Genomic DNA, 20,825 nt, shown 5'->3' with positions numbered 1-20,825 from the left:
AAACCATTAGAAAACTTTTAGGCCTCAAGAGTATTGTATTGAATAGTATTGGTTTCATAATAAAAAATCAACTATAAAAAGGTAGTGGTACACAAAACAACATGTCAGCCAACTCTAATGAGCAACAAGTTGTTTATTCAGGTCTGCTGCCGGGATACAACGTATAAGGTTGTTGACCCGCAGCCTCAGTCCGCTGCCTGAAGCTCAAACCGCGGCCTGCGGCATCACCACCCTGCGTCAGCTCATGAAATGAATACTGTACCGCCTCAGTATGACTCGAGACAGAAGTTACCAGCCAGTAATGCGTGGCCACAAAGATAATTGTTGCAGCTCGGACTCTTTGGACGGGCTGAAAGGCTTGGCGCTTCGGCTGAGAACAACGTGGCTTCACTGGGCAGCAGCGTGAGGTAGAGAGGGCAAACAGGAAAGGCAAGCATGGTGCTGTGTTAACCCTGTGCAGGCTGACCGAGACAGTAATTGCAGAGTGTGAGGCTGAATAAAAGCCCTCCATTGAGAGAGAGAGAGAGAGAGAACACTTTTTTCTTTTATCCGCTCTATCCCTCTTTGTTTTTTTTTCCTGCCTCACACACACATTGTCTGCCTTTTCTTCCTCCACACAGACACGTAGCCTTCTTATATCTACTGGACGGCTCTGTTATCCAGGGATTGAGAGGAGATGATTAGTCATACTTAGTGATCAGCTGCTTGGTCGGACCACACGATGTGGAAACAATGCTGACACACTGCACTCAGGCTCACACGCACACACACACACACACAGTACAGATATTCATACAAAACACCCGACAGCCGTCTATAACTGTGGATTGGATTTCATTCTCAGGACCCCATTAATTCCTTATGGATTCTCATATTGATCGTGGGGCCTCTGGTATTGCTAATTCAACTTAGCCCAGTCGGGTTTTGATTCAGCTTGTGTTGCCTGAAGGTGACTGCGATACTTGTAAGAAATGGGTGAATAAAGACTCGGCAAAAAGCAGGGAGACAGCAGAGAGAGGGGCAGAAAGAGGCAATATGAGAAAATGACACACACAGGGACGGGAGAGGAGAACGAGTAAACAGGAGGGAGAAAGAGAATAAGGCAGCAATAAGAAGGATGGAAACACAAGCAACAACTAAAATATATTCAGAAAAGGAGTCAAAGCAATATAAGGAGACAAGGGAAAGATAATGAATTTTGAATGTGTGGACTTCAGATGCAGTTACACTCCGTTTTTTCATTAAAAAACAGAAATGAATGTCGCAATCAATTACTTATTTCCCTCCTAATGCATCAAGGAGTTTTATTTTCACTCTGATCTTTTTTCATTAGCTCATTTTGCTAATGAGTCGTCACATGAAACCCTCTGAATAAATTGAAACTCGTAGGTCATTCACGTGCTGCGTTTACGAGTGTATGCGTGCATGTTCACTGTGATTGCCCACAAGCATGACGGCCAATACATTTGTTTTATTGCCAATTGATGAGCTTGAACACGATGCTGCAGTCATTAATTACGCTGCAATAATAAGATAAACCACGGAGCTCGAGACAAAAACAGAAACACAGGAGACACACAAGAGATTCATTCTTTAAATGTTGCACGGAGCATAAAACATTACGATTTTGTTTGTATGTGTCGAATTTAACTGCAATTTCCGAAAAGCCCTCAACTCGCTGTCACGTGGCATGAGTCAGAAAGGAGATATGTATTTTCTTTTTCTCTGAGTACTTTCTTACCTTTATTCCTGACAAGGAAATGCCATTATCAGTGGTCCATAAGATGTAAAGAAGGAACATGTTGTTCTCTTCCGCAACGTTGCTTCCAGGGTGAGAATGGACTGAAAGTCGTGATTTGTCATTGTCAGGCTGAGAGCCCCGCTACCTGTCTGATGGTCAACCTGTCGTGCACAAGTACCTTTTCCCGGTGTTTTCATTTCACTTTCTCTCCTCTTAACCCCTTTAAAGTTGTTAGTTGCGTCACCCCAATTTGACTTCCTTTTACTTTTTCAATTTCTCCTACTTTGGTCTGTGTCTGTCATTGTATGCCATTGTTGGATTGCTCACATTCCAGCCCTTGTCATGCTGTACATGCTACACAGTCCTGTATGTGGACTGTGTTTGATGTCCTGGACAGAGTTGCCTGCTCTGACCGCAACTTCAATTGAAAACGGCTCCCGCAGCAATGATGCATGTCTTTTTTATTTCCCTTCTTTTTTCCCCATCTAACCAATCTCTCTCTCTCCTTCTTCCCGACAGCCCTAGAAAAAGTTGGTCGCGATTCCAGTTATGAACAAGAGGGGAAGGTTCAGTTTGTGATGGATGCGGTGTACGCCATGGCCCATGCTCTGCACCGCATGCACCGGGAGCTCTGCTACGGATACCCGGGCCTCTGCCCCCGCATGGCCAACAGCATCGACGGCAAAGAGCTGCTCAGCTACATCCGCGCTGTCAACTTCAATGGTGAGTGATACCCCTGGACATATGCACACATTCGCACTTAATCACGCACAGCTGGGATAACATTTTACAAAGCAAAATGGACTCTGCCAGATTAGCAACAATAAGGCTGTGAAATGTGAGGTTACTCACAGAGTTAAAAACTGACAAATTACAGCCTTCAAATGCTTAGACATTGCGCAGTAGTCTTGTCGTGTTTATCCACCTTCAGTTGACCGATCCTCCTCAAATTTGAACAAGCTAAGCCAAGTTCTCCCTCGAATTTGGCTTATCCTTATCATAAAACATGCCATGTGGCATTCTTTTCACTGTCAAAATTCATTAAGCTCTCCGCTCTCCCCAGATATATTATCAGCTTTTATTTTGCTTATGTGGTCTCGTATCACTTTGAAAACCACAGTGCTCAATATTACATTTCCCTTTCTCCAATGTTGACAAATTAAGTGTGTGAAAGACATTCATAATATCAGACACCTCATTTTAATAGTCTCTTATTAATCCATTTTCCCCTCTGATGCGACAGTACCTGCATTCTGTCTCCTTTTCATTTCCTGTGTTCTTCTGTCAAGGATTGTGTGGATTACATATGGGTTAGGGAGAGCGAATGCTTGTCTGATTTAGTTTTGGAGACACAATTGAAATTGCATGAATGTGTCTGTGCGGGAATGTCTGCAAAATATGTGTCAGTGCTTGTTGTGACCTGTGCTATCTCTGTCTGTCATTGCTAGAAGTGTCGAAAACCCAATGTACGGGCAGGCATTGGTTTCCCTTTCATACTGCAACAGCAGGTTTGTGCTCAGGTGTGTGTCTGGATATAGCTGGCCTAGAGGGTCGAGAAATCATCCCGTAACTACAAGGTCACCAACTTTATACCCCAATGAATCACGGAAACCTTCTCAGTTACTGAAAGTTGCCTGACACAAAATGTACCGCAGCTGTCTTTGGCAGTATTTTGAGAGAACATAAAATATCAGATTGAGCGGAAACGATACGTTGGAAGTTATCGAACAGGCACCTTGTCATTACATATGTTTCATGAGCCTATGACACTTCCGGATAGCTCTACAGAAAGATCCAGATAATTGTGGACAATCATTTTCCAGAGGGCAGAACCACAGGAGTTTGAAGGTGATTTTGTATTTTACAAACATTGCAAGCATGAACATGTATAAAAGGCCTCTCTGCTGTTTGCCTAAGTGACAGATAAAGAGTTTGCTGGGTGGCTCTTTGTTGCAGTTGCTCTTATCTGAGTTTACATTAACAGCAGCCTTCAAGACTTAATGCTTTTGAGCCCACTACTTTATTTGTGTTTATGTGTTAACGCCTGGGTTTATTTGTGTGTTTCAATTAAAAGTAGTTTTGTTATCGACCCGTTTAGGGTTTCTATCTCTTTGTGTTTGTGGCACATAAAGAGAGAGGGAGATAATAAGTGATAGTTTCTGGACCACGGAGTCTCTTTCTCTATGCTTTTTCTGGATCCATACGAGTTCACCTTTTGAGTAGCTGCATAAAGAGAACAAGACAGAGCGAGAGGATCACTTCGAGTCGTCAGGGCAGGGATTGTGCTGCTGTTCTTCAAACAACTTAACTTACAAAGTGAAACCTACCAGGCAAGAATGATAAGAACGGAAATGCAGGTGCAGGAAAGCAATATGGGGACAAAAGGACATTTTCCAAGTGACTACAAAGTAATTAGGAAGTGATTGTTAGGTGTGCAAGGTGGACATCTCCTCCAACAAGATTGGTTTCCCATGACTTTCTCCTCTTCATGTAATATAGTTAACGTCACAGCTTGTAACACACTTTGATTAATCGTTAACATTGAAAAAGTAGGTATTGTGCAGAGGCTCAGCATCCAATAATATATGCAAACAGTAATGCATGCACATGAAGCCGCATTCCCCCATTTCAGTTTGAACATTGTACAAGGAGAAATATGCAATGAAAAAACGTATTTGAATATTAAAATATATATTCATACAGTGAGTTTCTTTCTTTCTTTTTCTTTAAAAAAAAAAACGCACTAGTGCATTACAGTGCAAGTAGGAGCAACAATAAGGAAACACACCCTGGAGCAGCAAGGACACAGTGCTGTCCAGCTTTTGTTTGTCGAGTGAGTTTATCGGCTTATCCAAGAAAACACGCGCACATCAAAAGTATGCAGAAACTAATGCGCACACACGCCAGGACCCAACACCTGATTCGTCACGCTACTGGAAGAAAGCAAACAGCCTTGAGTATGGACTGACCAGGTTCAGTCAACATAGATAACATATTACAACCGTTACTGTACTGACCGTTAGTCTAAACTATCAGCTGTTATGCAGTTAAATTAAGCTTTTTATAATACTACTACTTCCTAAATGTGGAGAAGGAAAGCCGTTCTACAAGTGATTCACGATCGGCGTCTAGCGTCATTATCATCCCAACTAAGTAGAAGTCACTTTTTGCAGCTTTGAGGAGGGCGATGGACACAAAAAGACTTTTCTTTTTAATGCTTATTTTGTTCTGCACAACTATTGTGACGTCTGAGTGATAAACAGCCACCTACACATGTTGGGGGGGCTTCCTTGTTCCAAACTTCTACATTGTGTAGTTCTACTTTAATTAACTTTGCTAAAACTAATCTTAAAAAATAAAAGTATTTGCAAAAAATCCATTAAAAAAAAACAAAAACTGAACAGATATTGTCAGTCGCTCAGAAAGCTGGAATGACATTAAACCAAGAATCCTAAAAGTAAAGTACAAAGTAAAAGCGGTTTGATGAAGTGAATCTAAACTAACTGTGATACACACAATGCATTTCATTAACGTTTGTGTTGTTGATAACAGTTGTTTGATTTGATGGAATCTACTTTGTTGTTCAGAACGGTAACGTCGCATCAACACACATTGTGGTCGCCCACACGATTTCATTTGGCCTCTTCACATTCGCCTGCCGTCGTTGGTCGTTAGTACATCCAAAGTAGTTTTCAAAGCACAGCCGGTGCTAATGTTTATTGTCCCATCACTCTTTTTCTCTCGTCGCCTTTTTTCTTTTAATGTCTCTGTCCTTCACTTGTCTACTCCTTTGGCTGTTTATTTTCTCTCTTGTCTCCCTTCCACCATCCCTCTCGTCTTCTCAGCTTTCTGTCAGACTCAATCGCTCTTGTGTTCCTCTCTCCTTCCACTCTTCCTCCCTAAATGTATTGACAAATCAATTCATTTAATGAGCTTTTTTTCCGAAATTATATTTGGTTAATCTTTTTTAGATGCTGAGCAAATTGTCACATTTTTGTGGTCTACGAATTTGTAGTCGGGTTAAGTGAGTAGTGTAATGTCAGCGGAAGGAATAGCACACAAAAAGGTATTGCTTGTGATCTTGATTGCTCTTTTTCACACTCAACAGTTGAGGACGATTAGATTGTAATACTTTGTGTAACGTTTCGGATGGGTTGGTTAGCAAAGACAGAACATGAGAGCAACAATGACACCATCTGCTATACGTTTGTCCTCCACACAAGTGTGTGCGTGTGTTTTTTCATCCAAGAAAATACTCCCATTGTGAGGTTATCACTGCCAGGTTATACCTCCTGCTGGGAGACAAGATGGGCTTCACCTTGGGGAACCGTCTTGCACTAATTAGAGGGTGGATGGTGAACTCTATACCTTCCTGGACGACCTCAGGGAGAAGGAAAAGTAGGGGAAGGTGAACTCATGACCTCAGAAACAGATACGGAGGGAGACGGCAGTAGAGGAGTAACTTGGTTGAAGATGAACTTTCAGGCATTAATGATGGCGAGAGGAAGTGCGGCTAAAAGGAGGCCGAGGGACTTATGGGAGTGGAGGTGACCTTCGAGGGAGATGGAGGGACGAAGAAGAGAGGAGGGTGTGGTGCAGAAGGGAGGGAAAGACAATTAGAGGACATGCATGAAGAAATAAAGATGGGCATCTGGCCAGGAACATGTGACAGCTGATTGGCAGGAGAGACCTGACAAAGACAATGAGAGAGGTTGTGTTGGATGAAAGGAAACACATGTGAAGAGTCCTCTACCATGCGTTCATTTGGCAAAGAAAAAATAATTGCCATAGTAAGAGAGAAATAGAACCATGTGATGCTTGAGGCCTATAGCTGAGTAAAAGGAAAAGGGAAGAGATGGAGAGACACAAAGATGATGTGCTGACTGAGATATATCAGACGTTACCAGGGCATCATGACCTTGAGAAGCAAGACACTTAGAGAAAACAATGAGAAGGATGGATTTGATATTGCATGGCATTAGAAAGAAAACGACGGGTGAGGCAGACCGATTCTTTAACTTTAAGTTCCATCCTGAGAGAAAGATAGCAGAGGAGACATTTCATGAAGAAATCCTGGCGTAGGAACTCAAAGATGCTAAACTTTCTTGGGTCAGGGCAACCTGAGGTAGAAGAAGGACTGTGTGACTTTCAGCCAAAACAATATGTCAGAGGAGGAAGATGTCTGACTGATGTTGAACATCGGCGATGTCCAAAATAATGTAGGTACAAATACATCTGAACATGTGTTAGTTATATACAGGTGTTGAGGTATGATCAGACCAAAAAATGATTTCCTCAGTGTTGGGCCTGAATGTACAGTGACACACAGGGACAGCAGCTGTATATCGTGATTGTCTCTCTTGATACTGAAGGTAAGTGATAATAGCGCTGGCTTTAGAGCCAGGGCTGAGTCACTCAGCTCGACAGGACGACGTGCGAGGGCTGCAGCTGCACACTGACGCCATCATGGAAACGTGTATCACTGAAATGTAACGGGGTCTTTACAAAACGGGACATTTTGGAAAATAGGCTTTGAAGCCGCAACCATTTGATTAATTCATCATTTTAGTAATTTTGCCAAACATTTGCAGGTTCCAAATAGTCAAATATGGGTCACAAGTGGCATTAATATATTTTGGGCTATTCAAGTTAAAACTATCTCGGCACTTTTCCAAATAGTTCTGACATTTCACACACAATTATTCCTCAATTAATGGAAAAATGGCAGATTAATGGATACTGAAAATAATCATTACTTGTTGCCCTGCTATGACCTCTGCCTTATCTCCAAAATGGAGATGCAGCCATGAGGCAATTTAGCATAGTGTAGCATAAAGATTGGAAACATGTATAGTACATGTCTAAAGGTCACTGATAACACAGTTTATCTTGCAGTTTAAGAGGTTGTGTAGTGTAAGCATATCTGGCAGAGAGGTTTTGGAGAAAGCCAGGTTTCCAGCCATCATGCTAAGCTAAACTAGCTAATCACCTCCCGGCTCTAGACTCATACCTGATAATGGTACCGGCCCTATCATTGAGCATTCTACCAGAATAGCAATTATTTCTCAATATAACAATAATTGAGTTTCACATTACATCAAGTCTTGTAAAATACAAAGCTCATATTTGAGTACTATCGGTCTTCTGTGTGTTCCCGTCCGTTCCTCTGGCACACAGACACAGACATAACTACTTAGACTCGCACATAATCCTACTTACTACCTGCTGCTCCCTTACAAGCTGCAGGTAGTAAGTAGGAGATTATTGACATAATGTCCGACCTTGTGCAGGTGGTATCACCTTCCCTACTTTGGTAGTGCTCCCTTGCAGACACGCCCCCATGAGAAGTGGAAACATACTGGGCTGGTGACTAATGTTAATGCGTCGACTGACATCGTAAAACAGAAAAGTCAGAACATACACTGTCAATATACTGACATGCAGACGACAGCTCTTTTAAAAAAAAAAAAAATGTATATATAGCTTGTATTCCACACATTTTCTGTTATTCTCTCCATCACCTTTTCAGTGATACATTACCTCTTGCAAATGCGACGGACTAATTTCTGCAAGGAGTTCATTCACTGAATATCATTTTAGATAAGAAAACAGAAAAAGAAGAGGCAGATATAAAAGCAATCAAACAGAAAGCTCAAATGAATACAGTAGACAGGAAGACATGCATCCACACAGACACAAAAACAACCTCGGATTGGAGTGGAATTGAGTTTGATGAAACGAGAGCCGAGAATAATAATTTGTTATTGCACATCCTGAGACACCACTAAATCTCACATCTCTGCAGCTTTTTGACACAAAATATATACATTCCTGTCATGACTGTGTTTTTGAGGGAGATTAGAATTAACTGCATGAAATGAGTGTCAGCTGTGGAGACAGAAAAATACGAGCACAGACGGCACTGTGCAGGCACACATACTGGACTACAACATGCGTGACATACTGTACTGTTGGGATGGAGGTAAGAACAAAAAGATGGGTCAAAAAAAAAAAAGGATATAGCAATCAATGAATGATGAACAGCGGAGAGTTTGGGATATATTGATTTACATAGACGCTGTAGACACGTAAATACATCCGTGTGTGTGTGTGTGCGCTCTTGAAGGGAAAGTTTAAAAAGCAGGAAAGTTCTTTCTATATCTCATATTACCAGAAATATATGCTGCGGGACACTACTCATGTAATATAATAAATGGCTGCATTGTATGGGTTACTACAAAAGTGTGAAACTAGTGTATCATCATCATCATCACTATTCACCCTCTCCTTTCCTGTGCCAAGTCTGGTAATGCAACTGCTTGTTTCTCGTTTTGTTTATTTCTCCTCTCCCTCGCTTTCATTCCCTCTAAATTGTATTTCTAGCCCCCGTCCAAGCTGCTTTGTCTCTTTTGATCAACCTAATAGTGGCCCTCTCCCTCTGTTTTTATCACTTTTGTTACTCTTCTCTCTTCCCTTCTTTTCCCCGAGACTGCAGCAAAAGCAGATCATGACACAGATGGAGGCTTCTTAAATTAGTTTTCTCTAATTACCGGTGATTGCCATACAAGGCTCTCTTGTGTTTTACAGTCTGCTTGCTCGCATTAGTTTTCGGGGCTGAATAAAGTGTGCGGTGTGTCGTCAGTAAAAAAAATAAATTAAAAAAAAATCCTCTTTCCTTTGTTCTGGTCCTCCCTCTCCATCTTAATCTCACTTTCACTACTTAGCCAATGTTTCATTGTTACTGACAGCGAGATCTAGATCCTCTTCAAACATGTATTGTTTCTTTTGCCTGTTCTATCATCTCTCTGACAAACCATCTCCTTGTCTACCTTTTTTCCCTACTCAGCCGAGGCGTAGCGATAACAGAGGGGCTGATAAAAGAAGAAAGGTTTAAGGGGTAGCGATGGATAGACGGGGAGAGAAAGGAGAGTCAGAGTACTTTGGGAATGTACATAAAGGATGGAAAAAAATGGCTAGTTTCGAGATAGAGATTGGAGAGATGAAACAAGACTGGGAGGTAAAGAAAGAGAGAGAGCGAAAGCCGGGGACGGAGAGGAAGGAGAAACAGCTGCTGTGGAAGCAGGGAGGGCTGGCCATCAGGATAGTTATACAGCAAGCAGCGAAAACTGGCTCGCAGGATGCTGCAAACAGACTGCAAAAGCAGTCAATTTATGTGATGGAAAATTCAGGAAGGAGTGCGGAAATAAGCCACAAGGTCTCGATTCTGCTCAGTGTCAGGCACTTCCTTTGTGAAACCGGCAATATTTTGTGTGATGAGCGCAGCCTTCATTATGCCTTTTCTCCTGCAATTTCTTATTCTCTTTCACTGTCCGTTTGTGTCCGTCGTCTCGTTCTCGCACACAGATGGAAGCCTGTTGGCAAAGACTCAGGAGAGACACACACCCATGTTTTATTAATGCATGATGCATTGTCGTCTTTGCATCCATCTCCCCGTCATAAACAGTTATACTCCGATATGAAGACTTGCTACTCACCCTTAGTGTTGCCAAAGTGAACCAGGCAAGGCTGAGGGCTCTCTAACAGCCCTTCTGCTTCTTCCCCTCTAACTAGTCTACTTCTCTTCTCTCCATCCATCTCTCTCTTTATCCTTCTTTTTCCTCACTGTCTCTTTCTCCAGTAACAGGGAGTGTTTGTTCATACTCTCGGTGCCTCTTTCCTTCCATCTGCCTGTTTCTATCTCGGTCAGCCAGGCAAGTTTTAAGGCCTATGCTAATAGATATTCTCAAACAGTTCTGTAGCTCCCCATCCATTCTTTCCCCCCTTTCTCTGTCAAACTAAGAAAGTTTGCTGGATATGTGATGTTCGCACATATTCTCCCTTGTTCATCCTCATTTTGCCTCTCTTCTTTTGCTTTCATCCCATCCTTGTGTGTCTGTGTCTCTGTCAGATAGGCAGGGTTTGATGCTTTCCCACAGACCTGTTACTCTCCTTTTTTGTTCACTTCCCTTTTTTTCCCCCACTTCCATCTTCCTCTGTCACTTATTCTTCCTCCATTTCCCTCCTCGCTGTAGCGGTTACAGTTAGGCTTTTCTGATGTCGCGTTCACTTTTATCCAAATATCTCTTAATAATTTCTTCTTTTCAGATTCAGATGGCAGCGACTGACATTGAATATATTGAAACCTAGTGGCAAAGCAAATTAATTCATCATCTACTTTCCTGTGCCAGCATTAGTGCTTCACTCTCATTCCGCGGGTTTGTCTCTGGCTTCATTGCACCAAATCTTTCATTCGTTAGTAGATATCGTGTTACATTATGGAAGCAAAAGGTGAGCTTCCCTTGCAAATCAAGGAGAACGTTGGGAGAGTTGTGGGTTTCTTGTGATACTCTGTTGTTGATCCCCAAAGGGAAATCATTGGACTCTGCAGGGAAGCTGCAGAGCATCGCCTCGGGCAGGCAGGGAAAGCATCATCTGGCTCAGGGACACTTCAGCAGAGCTTATGCCGGTGTCAACGCGGTGCCTTGCTGTTGCAGTGAGACAACCTGGGGGGTGGAACTAAGTCGAGGAAGATATATGCTTGCACTTTTGAACACCTCTCCTTCAACAGGAAGTGTCAGCCGTCCTCACCGCGCTGAAGCTGCCTAATCCGAGTAGCCAACTTTCCCCCGAATTACAAATGAAACTCATATATTTCACTGTTATTTCACTTAGAGGAAGTACAATTATCCATTGTGTTAACATGCATCTGTCCCGTGGCCTTTTCTAGCACTTCTTGTGTGATTTAGCAACTTGTCAGCTTGCTTTAGGTTATGCAAAAATTAATGATAATGATATATTAGCATAAAAAGAATGGACTTTGTCCTCAGAGCAGGTATTTTAACGTGTAGATGGAATAGCTACAATGTTATCAGCAGTTACAGTAAAGACGTGTCTTCTGTTAAAAAGGTACAATGAAGACTGTAAGGAATACATGCACTTTTCTGGAATACTTGTTCGTTTTAATTGCTTCTGGCAAGGAACGTTTTCTTCAAAATCAAATCCTGTGTGCATAAAAGTTATATAAGGTATTTAAAGCCAAGATGGTAGTTATGAACAAGAATGACCACAATGCAAAGAGAGGAACATGACTATTTACCAAACGCCTGCCTAATACCCTTTCAGTGGTGTGCAAACCGTGTCGACATGCAGAACCACGCGTCATGTGACAAAAATGTGTTTAACTTTCAGGTTCTCCATCTCTCCGTCCGTTCTCGCTTGTGAACACGATATTGCATGAAAACTTGGAGGGAATTACTTTAACCTGACACAAACATCCACTTTACCTTAACAAATAACTCATTTGAATTTGGTCCTTAAAAAGGTCATGTCAATGATGTTTTTTTTGTCAGGAGTCAAAAACGAATATGTTAATATTTACTTCACACAAAAAAAAGGTATAAAAAAATTAATTTACATTTTGATAGACATGTAAACCCTGTATAATACAACCAAAAAAGGTGGAAGATCTAGATGTTCTTTGTCTTTTACTCGGTCAACAGACACAGAATTTACCTAATGAAACGTTCCTTAAAGTAAACAAAAGAGTGCATCGTTATTTTATGGTCGTTAGTGTGAGCTGCATAGTAGCGACTCAGTATAATCCCATGTGCACCTCGAGCCCAAATGCTCAACCAACAAGAACCTTTTTCTAGAAAATGGTGTAAATAAACAGAACAAAAATGAACCCAAATGGAAAATAATTCAGCCCGTACGCCTGTCCATGCATCTCTTCAACCAAAACATTAATCAGAGCTGATGAGGGGTTGTCAGCTACCAGTTTTCACAACATATTGGCTCGATGCTGCCAGCTCCTGCCATGCCCATTATGTGTGTATTTGCAGTAATTGCTGCTGCTTTTAAAAGTATACTGTCTTTATCCACCTTACTCAGGAATTATGAACAAATGGTACAAACACCATGAGATTGAATAATCATTTTCTACTCAAAGTAACCACTGCTTTCCAAGCAAATAGCCTGCTTTAGTGCCGCATAATTTGAAGTACCTGTCAGCACGTATCTGCGCCAAACATGTCGTTGCTGCATCCAGAGCTGACTCTAATGAGACATGATTGGTGAAGGAAAAACATGAAGGAAAAACTAGAAGATAGTCAGACTGTTGAGGAGAATATGACATATTCATCACTGGGTGAGGAATGCACCTTTTTGTGTATTACAGACCAATGAAGTTGCTCAAATAAACCAAGGCAGACTCTTGTTGGTGTCATCTGAAATGACTTTTATAATAACTGAATTGCCTCTCCTTGTTTTTCTTACTGTTAATGTTGGTTTTCCCCTTATTGGTTCCTTTCATGTTGTAGTATTAGTGCCAGGAAGGTAGAATGGAGGTAAATTGAGAGATGTGCTGGGGGGAGAAGAGACCAAAGCTGATTAAGATGGATTGAAAACAAGGAAAGAAGTGTGTCAATTAAGGAATCAATTCGTTACGAAACAGAGGAAAGAGGAAGACAAGGAAGGACGAAAGTGTGGGACAGATCAAAGGCAAGAGTAGGTAGATGTAGCGATAGAAGGTAGGAACAAAGATAAGAGATGAGGAAAGAGATGATCATAAAATGGATGGAAAAGGGCCCGCAGAAGGGCACTGCAGTGAATAGCTGTAGAGGAGAACACAAGAGGAATTCAAAAACATTTGGTGGTTGTAGTTTTCACTCTGTCGGCCATGAATAAGTCCTGTGACTAACCCTCACCCTCTCACTTGGAGGTAAACACAAAAAGCCATTTGTGTTTTATGCATGCGCAAAAAGAAACAGAACGGAGAGAAGATTAAAAAGATATGAAGATCTGGAAAACAAGACAGAGGGAGAGAGAGAGAGAGGAAGATGAATTGAGACGGATGGAAGGGATGTGAGAGCGATTGGGGAATGCCATGAAATGAAGTTGCTTTTCAGCTCGTGAAGGATTGAGAGCACAGGGGCGGTAATGTGTTGAGATGTTGTTGCCATTTGGCTACGAGGGCATTGTTAGCCATCTTGTTGGTGTCACTGTCACTAAAGGTGACCACATTGGTGTCCTTGTGTGATGTATTTTTACAGCAGTATGTTGCATTTCAGGCCTGCACAATATGAACATTTTTTCGTTGTGTGATAACAGCGTTCAATATTGTGATATGATGAATATGAGTGCATAGTAGCTGTACATTTTCATATATAAGCCTAGCACTAAACTACATATTTCTGAGTGAAATTTAGAAAAAATGAAGAATACAGGCATAAGCAGCATGTCCTCCTGTCCTCTGTCCTAGCTTTTGTGTTAGCCGAGGGTTAAATAGCCCCTATACTTTATGAGGAAATAAAATATTAACGCTCAGGCTGCGTAGTCTGCACTGATCCAGCAACAACTTTATGACCCCAACCTTGTCAACAACACACTTCCCATGCAACACATTACCTCTGCTCCCCATGCGGTCTCAAGCTCCGGGGCCCGTTTAATTACAGGTTGCAAAAACACATCCCTCAATAAATAGTCAGGTAGCCTTTTGCGATGTGTTCATTATGCATTTTCACATCACGATGATGATACGATGGTTTATCAGTCAGCACTATTGCATTTCCAGCAGTCACTCGGGACACATTAACTAAGTGGGAGAGATAACAGTGCTGTGTGTGTTGCTGAGCAAGCACATTTACTACACACCAAAAATATCGGCTTGTTGCACTGGCTATGCTTTATTCAAATCAATGCTATCTGGGTGAAGTCAGGCTAATTGTGCCGTTCCTTCTGCGGTGCACAGAGAGTTGCCAGGAGACCTCATTGGAGGTTGAGGGAAAAGACTATAGGACAGTATCCATTAGTTTAAATTAAAGTTGGAGGGCTTATAGTTACAGTTGGACATGTAGGTACTACTGCTAGCAGAAACAGACCTCATCCATAATGTGTTGGAACAATGAGATAACAATGAGACTTCTACTTTAGTTTCTCTATTGATTCAGCCTCCCCATTAATCTTTCTCACTCTCTCAATTAACCTCTTAGCCATTACGTCTCATTTTCTTCCTGCACATTATCCACATCCCTCATTAATTATGACGACAGAGAGAGACTTTTACTAATCGGTCCAAGAGTTTCTTTCATCCTAACAATCAATAAATATGTAAAACTCACCGTGAGCCACCACGGGGCCAGGGCAGTGATAAAAAAAAAGGGCATGAGGACACGCCAACAGGTGCTTTCAATATTGCTGCTGATTAGGGGAGGAGCCAAGCCCGAAGGCTGCGTTCAAAAACCCTTCTCAGTGGAGCGTTTCCCACGACATCAGCATCATCCCACTGTATCAATGACTCGTAATATGCAGGTGGAATTTTCACAAGGGAGTGTTTTTTTTCCCCCCACGTCCTCACTGTAATTGGATTTCCTTTATGCTTTGCCAGATTCAGCAATCTGATTTGATTGTATTGTGACATAAAAGACATAAGGTGAATAAACCAGAGCGGGAGATGGATAAAGGGTTTGTGTTCAGCCTTATTGTTAGTGAGAAAACTAAACCTTAGCGGACACATACACTTATCCAAGTGTGTGCATTATTCAGTCACAACATACACACACACACACTAGAATAAAGACTGGTGTCTTAACCCATCGCCAGAGGAAATAAGACTTAATTAAATTCATATGTTCCTCTCGTATGTATTGTGTGTATTTACGCCTTCCTCTATATACAATATGATATTGTAAGTTCATAATATATATGCAAACGTATATTGAAATTATATTTCTCTGGTTTTCGACGTGGGAGTCCAGACTCCCACTCGTGGTCCTCAAAGCTTCACAGGGGGTCGGGATGCCTTCTAAATTGTAAGGGATGGGAGACAATTTTACACAAACTACCTGTAATAATGGTGTGTATTGTTTGCGAAAATTGCAGTGTTTCAGTTGATCCATACAATTATTGAATATAATATGAAACATACATTAAATATGCCACTTCGTCTGGGTTTTTCAGTTTGCTAGAAATGATAGAAAAGGGGTTCCTTCAGGAGAAAGAGAACCATTGCTGATGAGGATTGTGAAAATGTTTGTCTCTGTCTTCATTTTTTAAGCACTGTAGTCTTTCTCAACAGATGTGAAACATTTAGGAAATATGTAGGTGGCTTGTACTCTATCTCTTTCCGTTTGAACAGTGCTCACTGAGTGCACCGTAACCTCTTAACAGCGCAAGAAATGATCGTCATTCTGTATTTAACGGTCTTCATTTCTCCTGTTGACGTTTGTCCTTCTTCAGGAGTTGGGCTCATTCTTGTGGGGATCAATTAACATGTAACCACTGGCGCACTCATCAAAATCTAACAGTATCGTATTAAACAACTAATGTCCCCTCTCCCCAACATCTTCTGTGTTTGATCCAGGAAGTGCCGGTACGCCAGTGGTTTTTAATGAGAACGGAGACGCTCCAGGAAGATACGATATCTTCCAGTACCAGAGCACCAACAGGTCCACTGCAGAGTACAGAGTCATTGGCTCCTGGACCAATAAACTACACCTCAAAGTGAGATTTTTCTCTTTTTCACTGTGCAAAACAAACATTGTATTATTGCTCACGTGTTTCCTTCCCACTGCATTTTGAACCTTCTTTTCTATCTGCAATTGTTCTCGGCGCTGACTTCTCTGTCATAAAGGAAAAAATGCCTTTAGAGTAATCCAAAATGTATTTTGATTTGTGGTTTATTGAAGCTTTCGAGGCATTATAGACTGCATACATTTGCAGGATGAAAGTTCAACATCACTTGCCAGCAGCTGCCATGATTTCAAAATCCCCTGCGACTCGGCTGGATTTGTTTGAGTTATTGCTTTCGTTCAGATGCAAAACTTAGCATTTTTACAAGAAAGTGTGAATGCTGTCAGAATGCTACATGTTGTACAGGACCATACTCCCACTGATATACACACATACAAGGACAAACACACATACACAATCTGTGCATGCTGGCACCAAAACTGAAGCATACACCTGAGCGTCACACGCATTCATGCAAAACCACATAATTCATTGCACAGAAAACTGCAATCTCTCTCTCTCTCTCTCTCTCTCTCTCTCTCTCTCTCTCTTTCTCTCTCTCCCTCTCTCTCTCTCTCTCTCTTTCTCTCTCTCTCTCTCTCTCTCTCACACACACGCACACCCACACACACACACGCGTGCACACACACACACACACACACACACATACACACACAAACACCCGTTCACATAAACTCCTTGAGCATGGCCCCCGGTGTTATAAATCCACCCAGGACTTCATTAGAAAGGCCAGATGACAGATGAGAAGACTAATAGACACAAAGTGCTTTCTGGCTGATCGACGGCCTGGCAGAGAGAGAGGGAGAGAGAGAGAGGGAGAGAGAGAGAGAGAGAGAGAGATCATAGTTAAGGCACACATGAATGGGCACTTTGACAGTTGACAAATTAACAAATGTATTTGATTGATTCAACGATCCAGTTGGGTTTGAAGGCACAGTGGCAGATGCGATGATGCAGCAGGTAAAAGTTTCCTTGATCAACAAACTGTTTGAATGCTCATCAGTACAAAGGCAACCGCTGGAGCACGAGGAAAGCCCGAGAGTTCAACGGCAAATAACCTGTCCATGCAGCACTTGGACATTCATGCACAGTTACTGCGAGGTGATTATTATGCATAGAGCATCATCCTGTTACAGCTATCATCGTGGCATTTAGGTTGTTTTGGGTGGTGCATAACGTACGGTTGGTGTGGCAAAATAAGGCATCCGTATGACATTATTCTGTGAGAACTGTTCAGGCATGAATAGTTGAAAATGTAACCCAATAGTGTTGCTCAAATGCTGGTGTGTGTTTGTGTTTCTATATGTGTCTCAATGATCAAATCAAGTCCATTTCTTCTCTTTCCCTGATGAGTTTTTCCTCTCAACTAGTTTTGTTCGACTGGTACATTGTGTGCCTGTTTAAAACAGTAACGCTCCATTTTACCCAGCACCCTCGGCAACGGATGGAAGCTCAGGGACTGGGTATAATTACAAAAACTCACACACATAATGACAAATTTAAACTCACACATAGCAGACACATGGAAGGCTTAGGGATTCACAATAATGCCAGCATGACACAAGCACAAAAAAACTGAATGCACACATGTTGGAACATGTGCACCCACACACGCACACACACACAGACACAAACACACACACACACACACAAACAAACAGAAGGAAATACAGATGGCCTATTTGTGCCAGATCTGATTATGGTCTGATTGCTGGCTTCCAGACTAGCTGGTGTTAGTTTCGTGCCCGGCAGCGCTCAGGAAAACGATCAGAGGATCTTCTTGTGCTAATTGCTCTCCGAGTTGCCCTAAATCCACACTTTCTGCAGGTACAGAGTGTTGCAGGACTGTTAACACAAAGTCATGTCAGCGGCAGCAGATGGCTGCTAATTTTTGTGTCGCATAATAGGAGGGGAAGTTTGATAAAGCCACATGCACTTCAGACAAAAAGGAAAGGAAATATGAATTTGCCGGATGGCACGCAGCTCACGCCTTTGTCTTGTCGTCCCTCTGTCTCCTCACCTCTCCTTCTCTGTAGGTCGAGGCCATGCGTTGGAAGTCAGGTGACCCGTCCCTGCCGCCCTCTGTGTGCAGCATCCCGTGCCGTGCAGGCGAAAGAAAGAAGGTGGTCAAAGGCGTGCCGTGTTGCTGGCACTGTGAGCGCTGTGAGGGATATCACTATCAGGTAGATCTCAGGAGACCAACAGGCCACCAGTACTTGCTGTTGGCTTTGATGGAATTACAGCGTAGGCTTCACCTGTGATGGAGGACTTTTACACTTGTGTCTGTTTTGTTGTTTCCTGCTGTATCTGAGGCTCGGATGGTAAAACACATAATGCTAAAAGAACCATGGTGCAGGATTTTAGCCACTTTGTTGTGTGTAGTCTCATAGTACTCTACAGTAAGGCTTGGCATAACATAGCAGATGGTATCTGAGTATATAGATGAACCATTTGTGTTTTTTTTGTTGTTGTTGGTGGGTTTTTTTCAGTAGACTTTCCATTAAAAACCTTACACTGTCTGACTACTTGCATTACATGGTTCACAGCTCGCAGGCAGAGAAACACGCCTAAATCATAATTCACTTGTGTCACTCAATCTCTGAGGATTTAGTAAATATTTACAAAACATGTCCTGTGAAATTGTCTATTTCAAAATATCAACCTAAGCAAGCCACAGTACAGTGCGATCCCTCCTTCTAATGCATACTGGTGATCAATTGCAAAGTGTTTTTGTAGAAACAGATGAAAAAGGAAAAACATTGCATTGACTTTTTCCATCAATGTGTCCATCTTGTTACTTTAAAATTACACCAAGAAACCCCGACTTAGAAATGGCCTTGATTGTTGTGTTTTAAAAGCTCGGAAATCCTCCAAAAAGCTCTCAGCCCCACCGGTCCACTTAGGTAAACTTCATCTGTCAATTAAAGTTGACAATTTTACCAGATGCCTAACCTTAGCACAGCTTACAAAGCCACAACTGGTTCCATTTGTTGGAATCAACTTGTTTGCAATGACAGCACTTTGACATAATGGACACGTTAGTCTCCGCATGCATCTGCTCCCTGACAGCTGCTGCCTGCTCACTCTCACTCTACAGGAGAGCTGTGTCCCTCTGGGTCGGGGTTCTTTCTTCCAACTCATCTCAGGATACAGAAAGCCACTTAGATGGCCCTTTTTGGATTTATGTAGCCCATAGATGTTATTATAGCAAATGGAAGTACATCATTTAAGTTGAGGGAAAAGGGTAAAACATTATAAAGATCCCCTCCGTGTTCTTTATATCATGGTTAGGGACAATTTAGTAGATTGCATGAGCGCTCGAATATACATGTATATATCAGAGTTCCCCAGTTCAGGAAGCAATAAAGAAAAAAAGAAAATATCAACCATCACAGCAGCTGGTGATGCTTGTCTGAGCGGCAATCGATACAAATTTTTCAGAGATATGCATTTTCTGTAACATCAATAAGCTGTAGTAGATTGGGAAAATAGCACAGCAGTACGACAAAATCAATTAAGTGAACTATAAGGCAGGTGTTGAAAAATGTATGAAATGAATATGTATTCTTCTCACTAATAAGTCACATGTTAGTGTTAGCAAAGGTGTCTTATCATACATTTGGGAGCAGCTGTATTAGCAGCTTTGCCATACGTGTGTGTGTGTAGAGTTTGTATGAGAACATGAGGGATTCACTGTATATCTGTGCGAGTTACAGACATAATTACCCGACACAAACCCATCTTGAATTCACATGATCACAACTGTCCCTCCCCAGGCGTCAGAGTTCAGCTGTGAGCTGTGTCCATATGAGATGCGGCCGGACGCCAACCGCACTGGCTGCGTGCCCATCCCCATCATCAAGCTGGAGTGGCACTCCCCCTGGGCCGTCGTCCCCGTCTTCATCTCCATGCTGGGGATCATCGCCACCTCCTTCGTCATCGTCACGTTCGTCCGGCACAACGACACGCCCATCGTTCGCGCGTCGGGCCGGGAGATGAGCTACGTCCTGCTCACGGGAATCTTCCTCTGCTACGCCATAACCTTCCTGATGATCGCGGCGCCGGATGTGGGAGTGTGTTCCTTCAGGAGGATCTTCCTGGGCTTGGGGATGTGTTTCAGCTACGCCGCGCTGCTCACCAAGACCAACAGGATACACCGCATCTTTGAACAAGGGAAGAAGTCTGTAACAGCACCCAGGTGAAGAATACACACACCTGGCACGACGCACGCACACTGTCTGCCCTGTGCGTGTCCAGTACAGGTCGATTTCGATGGGTGCAGTAGAACTGCGGGTCACTGTAAGCGTGTTCTTCTTTGCACTGGGAGGTGTGTGTGTATTCGCATGAAGTCCTCCACTTCTTCCTTGCTGAGCTGCTTGGAATCATTATTCATCATCTATTTCTCATCCATTATTAATGAGAGTCATGAACTCACACTCACCTGTGGTACTGTTTGCACTCAGTGTGAGTGACTCTCGGCGAGAGCATCAACCAAGTGACTAAAATGTTAATGTGGTATTTAATAGTGCTCAGGTTCATGTTCGTCCTGCCCAGA

General features: G+C 42.4%; 1 protein-coding gene across 4 annotated transcripts in view; it reads left to right on the top strand.

The window, feature by feature from the left end:
• grm8a (glutamate receptor, metabotropic 8a) overlaps positions 1–20,825 on the top strand; it is a 186,756-nt gene that overhangs the window by 145,066 nt on the left and 20,865 nt on the right. For all 4 annotated transcript variants that reach the window (XM_068586282.1, XM_068586280.1, XM_068586283.1 and 1 more), the window contains exons 7-10: positions 2,261–2,464; positions 16,101–16,240; positions 18,307–18,453; positions 20,047–20,468. In XM_068586282.1, the coding sequence (XP_068442383.1) occupies positions 2,261–2,464; positions 16,101–16,240; positions 18,307–18,453; positions 20,047–20,468 (913 nt within the window). The remainder of the gene's footprint in view (positions 1–2,260; positions 2,465–16,100; positions 16,241–18,306; positions 18,454–20,046; positions 20,469–20,825) is intronic.

Source organism: Clinocottus analis, unplaced genomic scaffold, assembly GCF_023055335.1.
Source record: "Clinocottus analis isolate CAN_PGR_092001 unplaced genomic scaffold, fCliAna1.0.p SCAF_20, whole genome shotgun sequence".
NCBI classification, from domain to species: domain Eukaryota; kingdom Metazoa; phylum Chordata; class Actinopteri; order Perciformes; family Cottidae; genus Clinocottus; species Clinocottus analis.
The sequence above is the reverse complement of the archived record's forward strand: the minus strand, read 5'-3'. Positions and strand labels throughout refer to the sequence as shown.